General features: G+C 41.7%; 1 protein-coding gene across 2 annotated transcripts in view; it reads left to right on the top strand.

The window, feature by feature from the left end:
• CDK20 (cyclin dependent kinase 20) overlaps window positions 1-3,680 on the top strand; it is a 40,214-nt gene extending 36,534 nt beyond the window's left edge. For both annotated transcript variants that reach the window (XM_019631661.1, XM_019631662.1), the window contains one exon: window positions 3,121-3,680. In XM_019631661.1, the coding sequence (XP_019487206.1) occupies window positions 3,121-3,229 (109 nt within the window). In that variant the 3' untranslated portion in view covers window positions 3,230-3,680. The remainder of the gene's footprint in view (window positions 1-3,120) is intronic.
• Window positions 3,681-17,718: the final 14,038 nt, after the last annotated feature.

Here is a 17,718-nt window from a genome sequence, read left to right on the forward strand (position 1 = left end):
GTTGCTGTCCTTTTGTTCTTCAGTCTAGTTGTGGAGGATGTTGCTTCACTGGCCCAAGCTGGCACCATCATTGCGCTCTTCCCAGTCAAGGCAGATCTGTCGCTGGCTTCTGGACGGCCACTCACGGCGACTGCTGGCCCCTCACGCTGGCTGCTGGCTACACACGGTAGCCCATGGCAGCCCAATGCAGCAGGGGCTGCAGCCCATGCCGTCGCCGGCAACTCATGGCAGCCCAGCTCCAGGTTGAGCTGTTGTTTAGCATCTTAGCTGTGGAGGGCAGTGTCACTGGCCCTCATATGTGGGATCTGAACCGGGGCTCTCTGGCATCCCAAGCCAGTTCTTAACCAACACACCACTCGGCCAGCCCAACACCATAACAGTCTTAAATGAAACAATACAATGCCCCAAACCAAACATTTCAAAAACTACAGATTTCTATAACAAACCTACCTAGTTTCTGAGTTTTAAATCAGTAGTTGTTTGAAGATAATTATTAAAGTAAACTTCTAATACAGGAGAATCTTAGTTCTTTTCAGTAAGTGAACTCAACTTTCTGATAAGGTAAAGAATTAATAGAGATTCAAATTAGTTTTATGAGAATGAGCCTGTAAGTAGTTTTTAACCCTCTCTTACCTTTCTAAACAAAGTAGAAAAGCCAACTCAGTGCTCTGCATTCTGAAAAGCATTTGCATCAACAATGTCTTCACTCAGAATTCCTCAGTCAATTCCGCTGAAGTTGGATGCCTGGGCTAAACCTAAGTGTTTGGGAGCCATTCTGTCCCATGTCCACATCTGCAAGTGGAGAAGTGCTGTGTGTTTGCTAGTTTACACTCTGATGAGTTGAACCTACGTCCTGCACTTGGGAGAGGCATTGAGGCCTTGCTCTGCTTTGTCTGCTTTTGGTCAGAGGCCAGCGTTTGTGAAGCCAGCCCCTCAGGAAGTGGAGGTGCCCACCATACACCCCACAAACACTTGTGACTATCAGCAATTACCTCCCTCCAGTGGCAGGAAAACCTTTCTGCCTGCAAACACCTGTTCTTGTTGCCTCGGCCTGGTCGCCCTCCTATGGGAGTGTGCTTGGATTTTGGCCTCACAAATTTTTTTTTTCTTTAATCTGTGTCTTTAAAGAATTCTCTACTGCATCTGCGTTCTTGATTGCATCACTGCATCACTATACACCATATATTACTGATGGTTAGCACATCCTTTCACTGAAATAACATGTTTTCTCAACTTAGCAAACAAGTATTACTTTAGAAACTTCTTTTGTACGTGTCTTTTAAACGCTGCACTTCAGGTATCACACAAAGCTCAACACATCCACTCACTGTATTACACTGTGCTTGTCATTGGCAAGCAAGTAATCATGAAATCTTCTATTTCACATGTGTTTTCAAACACGGCACTATAGGCATTATAAAAGTAGCACTCTTAGAAACATCTCAAAAACATCCTTTAATGAAGACCCTGGGATGAATGGATCATGACCTTAAATTATGTTCCTTTCCTAGTCACAACAGCTTCCTCCAGAAGTCCTTAGTTGAGTGGTAATTTCTCTTGGAGAGCTTCATTTGGCAATAATACACCCAGAAATCTCGCTTCATGCTGTTCCCTGTAAGTTTTTAAATGGGCAACATTTTATCTCTCTTTCTCAGCACCTTGGTAAATGCTACAAGAGAGAACCAATGCTTTCTAAGAGCTTTTCAGTTTCCTAAAATGTTGTCATCTGTGAATAAATATTCTGATTCTCCAAAGAAAATGTGTTAGACATAAACCCTCCAGCAACCTAGCAGCATGCCCTTAGGATCTATCCAAGAGAAATAGACATATGTCTATGCAAAGAGAAATAGACACACATCTACACTAAAACTGTACATGGATGTTCTTAGCAGCTTTACTCAATGCAAAAAGTGCAGACAGTGCAAATGCCCATCAGCCGGTAGATAGATAAATGCACTGTGGTACATAAAAGGGAATATTACTCAGCCATAAAAAAGAATGGCACATTGACACACACTCGACATGGGTGAACTGCAGAAACATTGTGTTACATGAAAGAAGCCAGATGTGTAAGATATGTACTGTAGGCTTCCATTTACATGACACATCTAGAAAAGACAAGTCTATAGGAGCAGAAGGTATAATAAAGGAGCAGCTGCTCAGGGGTGGGAGCAGGATGGGATTCACTACTGGGAGGCACAGCAGATCTTTCTGGAGTGATGGAAATGTTCAAAAACTGGATCGTGGTGATAGGGGCCCAACTCTGGAAATTTACCAAAAATCAATTGAAGAAAAGAGGAGGAATTCTCTAAAGAGAAAAGGAAAGCAGAGATGCAAGTTCAACCTTCTTAGCCAAAAACAGCAGGATGACTACTGGCTGGCTGGCTTGTCAGGGAGCAGCTGCCACCTGCCCCCTGTTCAGCCCCTACAGAGACCAGCCAATGCTGCGGTTTTCTGAGGGTCTGGCAACTGCCACATTCCACTCTTGTTATCAACTTCTAAGTTACATAGAACTTTAGTTCCTACTTAAAGAAACTCAGTAAGTCAGCATGGAAGTTTTTCACAAAGGCCAAAGCAGCAGTATTTCAGAAGCAATCTATAGCCCAAACTGGGCTTCTGTAGGAAATGCAGGAAGGTCCTTCTCTAGTTTTTTTAGTTTGGTTCTCTACACACATGCTTTATTTTTCTCTCAAGCCACAGAGCAGCACAGAGCAGCACATAGTACGTTTGTCTAGGCAGACACAAGTAACATCGTGGAAAGTGACAGTCCCATTAGCTGCTGTATTTACTTCTTCACTGAGACTGAGTCTGAATTCCGGGGAAATGACTCACCTGCTGACATTGGATAGGTACCCCTCCTCCTGTGTCAGGAGAAGTTTCCAGAATAGCCAGAATCACTGATTCAGGCAGTTACTATCAGGAGGGTCCAAAACTGGTATCACTGCAGACCGTGATAGTGTTTGCTAATTGTTACTAATGAATATAGGTCCTCGAGTCCAAGTCCAGGTTGAATGCGGGTGGGTGGGCTGGATGGAGGAGTATGAGGTTGCGTGCAAAGGTCTACTACCTAAACTTTGTCCTTGTCTCAAGTTAACACACAGCATGTCCTTCCTTTCGCAGTGGATTTACCCACGTGGAAAGTGACAGCATGAGCATTGTAGGCGTGGAAGCCAGAAGTGTCGGCATGAGTATTCTAAGGTCCTATTACTTCCAAGTGCAACAGGGCTGAGATGACTACATCGATTGAAGATCATCTCACTTTGGTGAAGAGCTTGTATACATACAAAGATTAAAATGATTATTTTATCAACATTGGGAAAGGAATTAGTAATTCTGAAATACTACTAGGGCCAGTATTGTGCTATGTGAGTTTATTTTTAAATCCTCACAGCAAGCCAATGAAGTAGGTATGATTGTCTGTTTTTCAGACAAAGAAGAGGAAATACAACAGGAAAGTCATTAACCCATTGTTAGCTGTGGTCCAGCTGCCTAGCAACCTGCCCAGGGCTATTCAGATTGTGGCAGAGAGGAGAGATGCCAGATGGGGGGCTAGAAAGCCAACACTTACACTACTGGGATTGTAACAATTGCTTGTGTTGTTCAAATATGTATTTTTTATCTTCATATTTTGTGTAATGTGCTTCAGACACACATTAATAAATAATACTTGCCGTCATATAGATGAGTTTTGTGGCACCATGTCGCATAGCTGTAGGGAGACTTGTATTTTATGACAGTGGTGCCTCTGGACTTGGTCTACACAGAAGCCCTGGCTGGTGTAGTAGGCGTGTCATTCAGAGTTCTTATTGCAAACAAGAGAACAGCCAGCTGGCTAACTTAACACCAAAAAGGGAATTTATTGGAAGGAAAGAGTAGCTCACTAGGTCAATGGGAAGGCTGGAGAAACAGGCTTGGAACCAAGGGGAGCCACGCAGCAGGCAGCAGTGAGGAGCTGCTCCACTGAGGTCTGGCTTGGACCATCCCATCTCTGCTGCTGGCAACACCGTGCCCCTCTGGCTCTACCCTATTGCTGCCACTGTACTTCAGTCACTGCCACCAGCTGAAAGTTTCCCAGCTTCCCCGGAGGGAATGTGATGACTCAAGACTTGGAACACCAGGGGTGTGTGTGTGTATGTGATTTGCTGACTAGGTCACATGCCCACAACCTCAAGGCCAGGATGCAGAGTCTGGCCCCCTCAGCTTTGGTAGTAGGTGCTCCCAACCAAGACTTGCAGTGAATATTTCTTCAAAAGTAGGAAGGAAAGATTCCTCAACAATAGAAAATAAGGATACAAAGCTCTCTACCTGTCTACTACCGCCATGGCTGCCCACTACCCAGATATGCTCTATTTCGTATATTTGCACTTTAATAACATTTTTTTAACCTAACAGCAACTAATATGCTGCATAGCCACGACCAGATGCAATCATTACCCCAAAAGAAAATCCAAAGCCTTTTTTTTTTTTAAACTAAGAGAAGGTTTATTTGGGGATAATTTTAGACTTGAGAAAAGCTGCAAAGACAATACAGACAACTCCCATGTGCTCCTTACGCAGCTCCCCCTCGCGGTAACACCTTACATAACCGGGATGTTTGAAAACCCAAGGTCTTTGTTAGCTCTTAGGGGTGTGTACCTCTTTCAATTCCATCACAGTGATGCTTGATATTCTAAAACGCGTGGTCTGATTGGTGATGTAGTACTAATGCATGCTAAATACAGCAGAAGGGGAAAGGGAAAGGGGAGGAGAAATTAGCTGCAATAAATACAACACAGCAAGAAGGGAAAATAGCTGTTACATTCAGAAGATGAAGGGGAACTTCAGGTAAGCTGAGATACTGGGGGTTTTGCTGAAGACAGGGAAAGGGGCTGGAGGTTTTGGCAAGAGGTTGCAGATCAGATAAGGGAAAGTTGAATGTATGGGTCCCCTGAGAGGCTTGGACACATGGTAACTAGGAAGACAGCTCTGGTCATTTCTTAGAGGAAGGCAGCTAATCAGGCCCAGGCAGTCTGTCCTCAGCTGCAGCATTAGAGTGGGGTCGTGTTGGTTTGGAGGCCCCACTCAAGCTCTTGTGCAGCTGTAGGGACCCTGCTGTGGGCGTGTGGGAGGCTTGGAAGGGAGTCTCCATGGGAACACGGGAAGTGCTGGGAGCTCCTGTGAATCTTGCTGAGCTGTGTGCTAAGTCCCGCAGATGAGCTCTTACCAGGAAAGCATGGTCTACTGAGGTTTGGTGCTGTGGCCCCGCAAAGACACACTTAGGAAGTATGCTATGCTCTCACGCCCTGTACATCCAAGTTCTGAAGACTTCCTTTACAGTACGCAGTGGGCACCGTGCAGCTGGGGGACATGACAACTTCACTGGCCCCTCTTGAGTCCTACAGAAGCATGTGGGTCTCTGTGAGCCTTCCTCAGATCTTCCGCTAACTCCTGATGTAGCCTAAGCTATTCTGTATTAAATATAAAACAATGAAAAAAATCTTCCCAGTGCTTGGCGACGAGTGACATCTTTACAAATTACAAAATATAATTGCTAACCATAATCCAAATTCCTTTTTAAAAAAGAGTCCCTTTGAATACATACACACATAGGATTTAAAACATTTTTAAAACATAGATGCAATAAATAGAAATAAAATCTCAAGGAAACTGGGATAGAAAATTTTCTTAACCTAATAAAAGGAATCTAAAAGAAACAGCAAACATATTTAATGATAATTAGAAAAATTTCTACTGATGTTAGGAAAATGGAAGACATTGCCACCCTAACTAAGTATTGCCCTGGAGGTGCTAATAAATGTAATATTTTTTGAAAAACCAAAATTAAGCTCTAAAAAATTAGAAGTATATTTACCATAATTTCTAAACAGTACTATCTCTAGAAACACAAGAAAATTATTAGAATTAGTAAGCAAAATTCCTCATGATTGGTGAGTAGGTACATATTAAAATTAGTGTACCAACAATTAGGAAAAGTATCCCATTCACAATAACAGCAGGAACTATCATATCATGGAATAATCTTTAACAAAAAAACTTTATGGAGAAAACAAAGCTTTTCTAAAGAATAAGGAGATTCCATGTTCATTGATAGAAGAATTACTTTTTTAAAGTGACCATAAATTGAAAGCAATAGCAATAAAATTGCTACAGTTTTTAAAGTAGAATGTGAGAAAATGATTATAAAATGTATATGGAGCTATAAAGGTACAAGAATAGTCAAGACAATCTTGCAGAAACAAAAGGACAGAGGACGGCGAGACCTGCCCTGTGAGTTATGAAGACAAAGTGGTATCAGTGAACGAACACACAAGCAGCACAGAGGATCAAGAAATGGACCCAGGTGTATTTTGAAATTTGGTATACAATATAGGTGACATTTCAAATCAGAATAGAAAAATAATGCATCAGTGTATTATGTTGGAAGTACTAGCTATCCAAATGGAATAAAATCAGATTCCTTCCTCATAACCATGCACAGGAATAAGTTTCTCATGTGTAAAGGATCTAAACAAGAAATAAAATTACAAAGGAAACTTGCAGAAAAGCAGAGGCCTTTAAAGCAGAATAATACAAAAGCAAAACCCGTAATGTCTATGTCATAATTTAAATCCTTTGTCCAAGTGACACCATAACCAAAAGTAAAAGAGATGCCATTGATAGCAGCTCAAAAAATGAGCTAACAGGAAATGTAATTTACAGGAGAAGGAACCAAATCAAACCCTAAAATATAGGATAAAATTATCAAAATTGTTAGTAATCACAGCAAAATAAAACAATGACAGCACTGTACACTATTAGGCTGGCCATAAAAGGGAAAAGTAGAGAAAGCTAGATGATGCCAAGTGTTTGCAGGCATATGGAGATACAGTACCCTAATGATGGAGGCTGCCTTTCCCCTGTTCACAGTCTGAAGGTCTTGGCCAATCCAAGGTATATGTTCCAGTAGTGCAATGCGTCCATGGCAGGTTGAGGGTTACAGTTCTCAGCTCCCCAATTCATCTCCCATTCTGGTCAACACCAAGGTTGCCTTCTCTGTCATTCGTGCAATTGGCAGTGGGGGTGGGTAGGTTTACATCCTAATCTCCTTGACTCTGACAGTGCAGTTTTTGAGGTCCTGGCTTAGTGTGGACCGATTGCTGTGCACCTCCAGTTACTCCATCCAGCACCAAGGTGGCTGCGGTGTGTGTCTCAGTCATCCCCCAAAGTGGGGGCACCCTGGTGCAGATGATGTGCCAACCATGGGAGAGAAGGAAGTGGTTGGGGGGATGGATTTTATACATGTGTCCCAACTCAGCCCACGCTCTGTACCCCTCAGGTCCTCCCATTATACACATCTCTCCAACTACACCATGAGGCTTCCTCCATTGAGAATGAAGTGTGATCAGAGTCCCAGTTCTGGTCTGGAAGCCTAACAACAAGAGTGTTAGTGAAAAAGAGATAGAGTCCCCTCTGCGGGATTCCCTTCACTCTGATGGTACTTTGGGCAGTCTCGGCTGTTTACTTGGTGGGGTGACCCTGACCTTCATCCCCAATGTGCTCGTTGAGATTCATTTCTGGGTATGTCAGTTTGGAGAAACCACGGTTATGTCTAGGTTCCAGACACACTCCATCTTAGTCCCGTTACATACTAGCAATACTAGTCCCTGATTGTCAGTTATAACCCCAGTCATGATAGTCACTCTTTTCTTGGCCTGTTAGGCCACTGACAAAGAAGAGGGTAGTCAGGTGGTCATCACAGCTCCCACTTAAAAGGAAAATTGCTATGACTCTGAAAGAATTGTCTCCATTCCTACCTCCAGGAACTAGGACCTGTAATCACTGAGAGCCCAAGGTTAGCTAATGAATGAATGAAAGCAGTAGTCCCATTTGGTACTCGTTTCCTCCAAATTCAAATTTCAAAGAGACCCACCAAAACTTTTTTTTTATTGGATTATTCTGTTTCATCCCCACCCCCACTTTTTTAAATTATTAGTTTCAGGTGTACAAAACAATGTACATTATACATTTCACCCCTCACAAACTGATAGCCACCCCCTCCCAAAATATTTTTTTTTTAAGTGGTGAGATATTTGAGGTGCAGCAACTTGTTCTTCACCTGCGAAGAAACGTCCAGACATGCCTTTGACCTTCCCAGTGCATGGTGACCCTGGCCTACTAAGGACCCTCAGGGTTGGAGTGGTGATCCAGGTGCTTTTTGACCTGCAGAGATCTGAGGTGGTGTCTGATACACCACAGTTCCCTAGGGGTGATATAAATGGAGAACGAATGAGAGTGCTATTTATTTATATAAACAGAAAAAACCTGAGAATTAGTGAACTAGATGTCTTCTACCTCAGTGGAAAGTTAAGGTCCCACACCCAATTTCCAGCTCTAAACTTACAGATCCAGAGCACACTGACTGAAGAGAAGGTCAGTCCCCCTTGAGTAAAGTTCCTGTAACTCCACCACAAACGTGATGGAAGCTGCTAGATGGCTTCAGGTGTTTTTACCCAAGTAATAATCGTCAATCAAGGGTGAGTGTCTCATGTCAATAAATTACCTCCTTCCAGTCTTAAATTCTCCTTTCCCTCATCTAACACCAAGATCCCCTTTTACACACCTGCCCCATGTCCTATTTTTAGGCAGGTCTTATAACTCTTTTGCTATGTAGGCATTTTGTTCCAAAGCAGGGTTTGCATTTCTCTTTCCAGGCTCTGCTGGTCCCTGACTCTTGGTACCAGCCTGGAGGTGATCAGGAGTAAGGGGTGGGCCCCAAGAAGATGATCATTGTACAAGGCATCCCCCTCAGGAGAGGCTAATACCTCTGGTAATGTGGAGGGGGCTATGTCTGCAATGAGGAAGGGCTCAGGGAAATTGGGGGTGGGGTGGAAGGGAGGGAGTCAAGATTTTCAGATATCCCAGATACTTGCCGTATCTGGGCCTGATTTTTACAGACCTGCTGAGGCTGTACATTAGTCTTCTTTGCAGCTCTGCCACTCTTATCACAAGATCCTGGTCAGATTTTCAGCAGTCTGCCCTGTGGTGGCAGAAGATAAGGTTCTCTAGCTTTCAGAGAATACCTTAAGTTGGAGGATAATTGTCATTTACTTTTTCTAAAATGACATGTTATTGTACTTCATTCAAGTACTAAAGGGGAAATTAATCTCAGATTGGTCATTGACGGAGAGAGAGAGAAACAGGCAGAAGTCACAGAGACTCCAAGAAGGTGCACAAAGCGTCCTTCCCAATACAGACCTCACACCTGAAGCTACAGAAAGCATTTTCTTGCAAACACACAGAGAGCATTTACCAAAACATGAAATATGCTGGGAAATAAATCAATTCTCAATAAATGTTAAAGAATTAATATTATTCTCAAAGTATGTTCTCTGACCACAATAAAATTAATTTAGAAATAAATGACAAAAACATAATCAGATTTTGTTTTTAAAAGATTTTATTGGGGAATTGGGGAAGGGGAACAGCCAAGTTGTTGTCCTTCATACTTAGTTGTGGAGGGCACAGCTAGCTCAGCTCCCAAGTCCAGTTGCCATCTGGCCACCCATCGGCAGCTCGCAGCCACTCAGCTCAAGGTTCCATGTTCAATCTTAGTTGCAGGTGGGGGTAGCCCACCATCCCATGTGGGAGTCGAACCAGAAACCTTGTTGTTAGGAGCACGTGGCTCTCAGCAGCTGAGCCGTCCTGCCACCTTTTGGCAGCTCACTGGCCCACATGGAAATTGAACCTGCAACCTTGTTGCTCAAAGCTTGCGCTCTTAACCAACTGAGCCACTCACCCAGCCCTTGTTTTTTATTTCGAAATTACGAAGTATACTATAAAAGAACCACATGTCAAAGACTACAGTGAAGGAAATGTTTGATAACTTTTCAGTTAAATGATGAAAATGTGACTCAAAACCTGCAGAATGCAGCTAAACCAGTATTCAGTGAAATTTTACAGCCTAAGTGCCTACATTGGGAAAGGAAAAGAAGGCTGAAAATTAATGAGCCTCCATCCATCTTAAAATGTTAGAAAAAAGAACACAAAAATGAATTTAAAATTGAAATGAATATAAAAATAAGTTAATAAAATAGAAAAAATACATTAAAAGGAACAGCAAATGTTAAAATTTGGCTTTTTAACAAGACTAATAAAACTAGTAACTCCCTAGCAAGACTAACAAACATGAAAAAAAAGACCACACAGAAAGCCAACAGCAGGAATGTGAAAGAGGAGAAAATCAGAGGGTATTATGAATAATTATATGCAAATAAATTCTTTAATTAAATTTAAATAAATTTGGTTGACATGGATAAATTCCTAAGAAAGGATTACCCACTAGAAGGAACAGGAAAACTGAATAGTCCTATATTCATTAAAAACAGCATTGAAGAGAGTTGAGAGTTCCCCCCAAAATTAACAGAGAAGATGTGGGTGGCAAATAAGCACAAGAAAAATGTTCAGTATCATTAGTCACTGGGGAATGCAAATTAAAATCACAGCTACTAGAATAGATAAAATTTTAAAGAGGAAAAATAATCAATGTTGATAAGGACATGAAGCAACAGGAACTCTCACACATTGCTGGTGGGAATGCAAAATGGTACAGCCACTTTGGCAAATAGTTTGGCAGCTTCTTATAAAGTTAAACATGCACTTACACATGAACCAGAGAACCTATTTCCATATATTTACCCAAGTGTAATCAAATTATATGTGTACCGTAAGAAAGAATCTAACTCCATTAAAAAAAATGTTTGTTGACAGTTTTTAAACCTCTTTCTTACCCTCTGCCCCACATCTGAGAAGCAGATTATGTCAGCCCAGGTACTCCCTCCCTTGGTGATGATGGGTGTTTCAAACCACCAAGCCCCTGCCCATGCTCAGGAGTCCTCACCCTAGTCCCAACCCCAACCACCATAAAAACCCCAACCCAGTCTCTTTTCCTTGATCTTTCAAGCCATTTAGGGGGAGCTGCTCGGTAGCCATCCTGCTCTCCCCAGAAAGCCTCATTATGTGAGTAAGAAGTCTTTTCTTGTGCGTGGGTGGCATTATCAGTCGCAACATCCAAACCAAACTTGGCAAATCTGCCTCTGCAGGGTGACCATATCTATGCAAGGACTATACACACAAGTTTATAGGAAATTTATTGGTAATAGCCAGAAACTAGAACAACCTAAATGTTCATCAACTGGTAAGCAGGTAAACAAATTGTGGTTTCCTACATAGTGGAATACTACTCAACAATAACAGGAACAAAATCCTGGTAAATGCAAAAGCAACGATGAGTCTCAAAAGTGTTATACTAAGTGAAAGATGTCAGCAACAAAGGCTATGTACTGTATGAATCCACTTATAGAGCATTCTTGAAAATAAATGCAAAACTATAGAAACAGAAACCACATCAGCAGTTCCTGGGCCTGGGGGTAAAGAGGGGATTGAACACAAAGGGGCACAAGAAAATTTTTGGGTTAATGGAAATGGCCTGTGGCATATGATATATATACAAATATCTTTGTCAAAATCCACTGAACTATATACTTATAAAGAGTGAATGCACTGCATATAAATTATACCTCAGTGAAACTGACTTGAAAAGTTTTCCCCAAAAGAAAACTCTAGGCTTCACTGCTTAGTTCTGCTAAATATTTAATGAAAAAGTAACTCCAAATCTTATACAATTTTCAGAGAATAGAAATAAGTGAACACTCCCAAACATTTTATAAGGCTAGCATAAAATGATACTAAAATCTGACAAAGGCATTGAAACAAAATTACAGGCCAGTGACAATTATGAACAAAGGTACAAAATTTAAAAAATAAAATGTCAGTAAAATAAATCCAGTAATCTAAATAATATAGCATAGACAATATATCCTCAGAATGTTAGGTTGTTATAATATTAGGAAATCTGTCAACGTAATTCACCACATTAACAGATTAAAGGATAAAAATCATATGATCAACTTAAAAGATGCAGAACATTTATTTACTTGAATTCAATATCCATTTATATTGATACCAAAAAAAACTTCGCAAACAAGGAATAAAGGGTAACTGTTATTTTGAGAAATGTGTCTATATAAAAGCTACCTACCACAAAGCATCCTTACTGGTACAACACTGAGATATTTTCCTGTATAACCAGGAACAAAACAACCCACCATTACTTCTGCTGTTTAACACTTTTATTGGAGAAGTGAGCCTGAGCAACAAGGTGAATAAAAATAAATTAAATGTATAGTGATTGGAAAGGATGGAATAATAGTAATATGTTAATTTATGTAGCAAATCCCAAATAATCTTCTGATAAACTATTATTATGATAAGATATTTTAGTAAATTTTCTGGATACAAAATGAACAAATTAAAATCTACTATGTTTCAATTTTACATATCAGCAATTTACAAAATGAAATAAAAGAGATATTAATTGCAATGGAATAAAAAGTTTCCAAGTACCTAGGAATAAATGTAACAAAATGTGTGCACAACCTTTTGAGGTAAAATTATAAATCTCTAATTAGATTAAAGAAAACCCAAGCAAATAGAGAATATCATGTTCCTGGATCAGAAGACTCAGTGATGAAAATATGTTAATATCCTCAGATTGATTTCTATACATATATATTCGAAGCAATCTCAACACATTTCTTTCTGGAAGTTGACAATAGACAAAAAATGAAATTAAGGTGTGATATCAACACTTACTATAAATAAAATTAAAACAGTGCCATATTGGTGGGATGAGAGAGTGAGAGAGAAATAAAGAGAGATCAAGGTAAAAGAAGAGAGAGCCCAGAAACAGACCCATGAATATATGGGAATGATATTACAGGGAAGTAGCACTGAAGAACAAAGGGAAGACAGAACAATTTTTTAAAATAAACAGTGCTGGGATCATCAGTTATCCATAGGGGTACCCAAATTGTATGCAAGTATCAATTTCATGACATGTACAAAGGAAACTATAAAACATTTAGAAGAGTGAATGTATAGAATAATACTTTTTTACTGTGTGGTATGTTAGGGTTGCTTGATTCAGTCATGAAAGAACTACCCATTAAGGAACAGATTTATAATTTAATTAAAATATAAAAGTTCTGTACATGAAAAGTACCATTTAGAAATTGAAAAGATAAAGTAAGGAGTGTCAGAAAATATCTGCAACAGATATAAACAACGAAGAATTAAAATGTAGAATATACATGTATAGTTTTTCTAAATTTAAAAATATTAATATATTCCAAAGTCTCTTCGATGAGAAAAAAGCAGGCAAAGAATAGAAAATAGGTGGTGCATCATAAAATGGCCAAGTATATATGAAAATTTACTTAAAAACCATTATTATTCAAGGAAGTGCACATGAAACCATGTGCGATAACACTCTATACCTTCGGATTGGGGGGAACAGCTTGAGAGTTACGAGGTTGCTCAGTTACAACAGGAGCTCGGTCAGCACGGGAGGCACAGCATGTGGTTCCGACCCTTTAGAAAACAGGTAGTTGGTAAGTAGTAAAGTTGGAGATATTCATATCTCCACTCCTAAAAGTGTATCTTTGAGAAGCTCTTGATAAGCGAACCATGACATGTGAACAAGATTGCTCATAAAAACATCATAGAAGCCCCAAATTGGAAACAACCCAAATATTCATAAATGGTCGAATGGATAAATAAGCTGTGGTAGAATCATACAACAGGAATAATAAACAATGAAAATAAACAAACTGGAGCTACATGCAACAACACTGGTGAATCTTACAGGAGGTTGAACAAAAGAAGACAAAAAAATAAATCTAGTATGATTCCATCTATATACAACTCAAAAACAAGCAAAACTAAATTGTATTGTTTACAGATGTAAACATAGGGGCTAAAACCATGAAGCAAAGAAATGCATATCATGAAATTCAAGATTGTGATTACATATAAAGTGGATTAAGAAGGTTTTGATCATAAATTTTTTTTCTGGGTACTTCTAAAAACTACTCGGTTACAAAGACACAGAGAGCCCCCGGATTTAGACTTATTTTACTCAGCCTGTTCCTTACCATTAGTCTATATCTTAAAAAAAAAAGTAAAATACTATTAAAAGCCTAGGAAAAGGCCTCTAACAGACCAGTTAGTTCCTATATAAAAAAAAAAACCTGTACAATTTTTTGTACCAACAGCTATTAGGCTCCAGAGACAATAACTAGGTCCACTTCCCTTAAATTAATCTTTTCATTTAAGTCTCCACAGGACTTCCCCAAAGAAAGACTATCAATCATGTTCCTGGGAGCCAGTTAAAAACCTTGGACTCCTGCTCATGCTAAACTGCTAAAGCTACTCGTTATTACTTTTCTCAATTTGACATAGTTGGAGGTCCTTCTCAAGGTTTGGAGATTGAGCCTTCCAGGATCTGCCAACAATTAAGGGCCTTGGAAATACGGGTATTACCCCGACAATGAAGCCAGTCCCAGTCGGGGGGGCCGACATAGTTTTCCGGGCGGATCTCAGGACCCCTTTCTCTCATCTAAAATCAGATAGAATAAAAGTTCCATGAATCCCCCAATAGGTAGGGACAGCTGTACAGCCCTGCCCAGCAGGAAGCAAATACAGAAAAAGAGACCTCCTGTCCCTCAACTTCCCATAGAGATTTTATGGGGATCGCATCTCTCTAAGGGAAAAACAAGACAGACAGTTAAAAGCATACTAGACAGCAAAAGAGGCCGCCCAAAAGACCAGTGGGGCGCTCAAAACTTACAGACTAAAATCTATAACCAATCTTTACTCAAGTCCCTACAGGCCTTCCATACCACACAAAAAAATATCTATGGAGCCATCTGGGACGCCTTGCCTGTTCCCCTGTTGGACCCTATTCGTCCCTTCCAACCCGAAGACTCGGACTCACTCCTTTAATGGACCATACACCATTATCCTAACCATCCCAATGGCTGTAAAGATTTGCCCGACTAAGGACGGCCCAGGAACCATAAAGGGTCCAGGACACCTCGCTGGACTCCTTAAAGCTAAGACTGTCGCGCTCCGTACCATCCTAGCCCTATTCCTCTCTGTACAGTCCAGATCGCCCCCCAGTTTTTCCCTCCGCACTGCCTTTAGGAATTACACTCCACCCCAAACCCTCCTAGACACCTTCTCTAAGACCCTACTATAAGCCCCAAGCCAAATAGTTCCTGTTTTAAACCCAACAGTTTCAGTTCCGGTTTTTGAAAGATTTCTGCCCCTACCCCATTTCTGTTCTCGCCTCTACCCAACAACAAAACAAGGTAGTCTCTGTATTGCCCTAGGAGAGACCTGCTACTTCTATACTAACCAATCAAAAGTCATCCGGGACACTTTAGCCTCAGTTAGGGGCAGTCTTAAAGACAAAACTGGTATCAGTCACTTTTTAATTGGTCTCCTTGGCTCATAACCCTCATCTCTGCCCTGACAGGACCGTTAGTTCTTCTGCTCCTCGCCTTCTTTGTAGGCCCCTGCATCCTAAATACCCTTACTGCTTTTGTTCGTTGCCAGGTCAGTCAGGTAAAGCTCATGGTCCTCTGCCACCAATACACCCCCGTCCAGGAATTCGAATCAACGATTTGATTCCACCTATAAGACGAGTGGGGAATGTGAGGACCCTGGCCTGGACCCTAGGCCAGACAGGCTTATTCTAAAAATACCCAGCCTTGAAAAATAAGAGAAAGCTACACTTCAGCTACTGCAGCTAGACTTAGCAGGAGTATCCTGTTCAGACACCAGAGTGTGGTAATAACAAACTGAAACTTAATATCACAAAAAATAATTATAGTAAAAGCTTAAATTTACAAGAAATGGGTTGAAATTTTATAGAAGTATTTTTTTGCAACTGGTTTGAGACATCTCACCAAAACTAACAGCTCTTCTTGCTTCTGTACATTTGCTTTGCTTCTGCTTTTGCCCAAAACTGCAAAAATCAAGCCCTATAAAACTTCCACCTGCCAAGACCTCGGGGCCATTCTCCTCTTGCAAAATGAAGCGGTCGCCAGGCTTGGCTTAATAAAGCTTTTGGAATGAAAACTCTGTCTCTTAGGTCACTTTTAAGAAGTAAAGATCTAACATGAGGTCTACGTGTCTCCTATTGCTGAGTACATCCCCGGGGTGGATGTGCTCAGGGGACTATCATAATGTCCGTAGGGGAATTCCATCTGCAGGTGTGCATGGTGAAAACGGTGGTTAGAGGACATCCTCAGCACGCACCCCTCCACCTGCCACAGGCTACCCAAGTGGTTAACATCAGACAATATCCCTTGCCTGGGGGGCATGAGGAGATTGGGCATACTCTTTTGAAGTTGGAGGAGGCAGGTGTCATACAGTCCACTCACAGCCCCTTCAACTCCCCTGTCTGACTTGTACGGAAACCAGACGGTTCCTAGAGAATGACAGTAGACTACCGGGAGCTAAACAAGGTGACTCCCCCACTGCACGCCACTATTCCAAATATCACGGAGTTAATGGATTGTCTCCCACAGGAACTAGGATGGTTCCACTATATGGTATTCTTGGCTAATGCCTTCTTCTCCATTGACATTGACACTGCCAGCCAAGGCAGATGATGGAACTTTCAGGAATTACCACAAGGCTACCTGCACAGTTCAACCCTGTGCCATGGGCTGCTAGCACAGGATTTAGCTACATGTGCTTGTTTCATTATATAAATGATATAATGTTAACCTCTTATTCTCTTACAGATTTGGAAACTGCTGCCCGCAGTCTCCGAGACGCCCTAACGGGTTGGGTTGGGCTGTCAACGAGGACAAGGTCCAGGGCCCTGGCTACTCTTATCAAGTTCTTGTGAGTTATCTGGTTGGGTAAGACCAAAGTTATACTGGAAGGCAGACCGGTCACTGACCCCACCCTTCCATATCTGCTGACAGTTCAGGTACAAGAAAAAGGCTTTGGATAGGGTTTATGGTGGACCCATGGGACCCGGAAGGTGCCCTTGGCTTTCTAGTCTCAGCCCTGGAAAGGAGCTGAGCAGCGATACTCACTAATTGGGAACAATTAGTGGCCATTTACGCAGCCCCAATGGCCTGTGAGGCCACCACACGTCCTGCACCTATCACGGTGCAGTCCACATACCAGGTCGAGGACTGGCTGCAGTCATGGCTCAGGGCACCCCAGAAGCAGTGGCCCAAACTCCCACACTGGCCAACTAGGGAACACATGTGGAGCAACAGGCCACGTTTAACTCCACGAGCTGTTGGGCCCGGTAGCCTTCTGGGCAGACAAGGAAGAAGCCCTTCCTGAGTACTTTGTAGAGGCGACCAGCCCATATAGGAAAGGAAAGCCACCTGTCCCTGGTGGGGCATAGTACACATATGGCTCCTGTCAGGGCCAGCCCCCCACATGGACTGCAGTAGGGTTAAAGCCAGAGTTAGAAGAGTTCTGGTATGAAACTGGCCAAGGCCAGAGTAGTCAATGGGCTGAGCTTAGGGCTGTTGGGTTAGTGCTAATACACGAAACAGGTGCTATACATGTCTGTACTGAAAGGTGGTTTTACAGAACAGGATGGCCCTAGACCTGTTAACTGCTGTGCAAGGGGGAACATGTGCCCTCTTGCATGTTAAATACTGTGTTTACATCCCGGACCACCAACAAAACGTACAGGAGGCCTTGCAGGAGATAGACACTGAGGTTTTGGGGATCCAGGCCCTGGATGACCCCCTTTTGCATTGGTGGAACTCCCTTAGCTCTTCATGGCAATGGGCAGGCCTT

The sequence above is a fragment of the Hipposideros armiger genome, unplaced genomic scaffold (assembly GCF_001890085.2).
Source record: "Hipposideros armiger isolate ML-2016 unplaced genomic scaffold, ASM189008v1 scaffold_1031, whole genome shotgun sequence".
Classification (NCBI taxonomy): domain Eukaryota; kingdom Metazoa; phylum Chordata; class Mammalia; order Chiroptera; family Hipposideridae; genus Hipposideros; species Hipposideros armiger.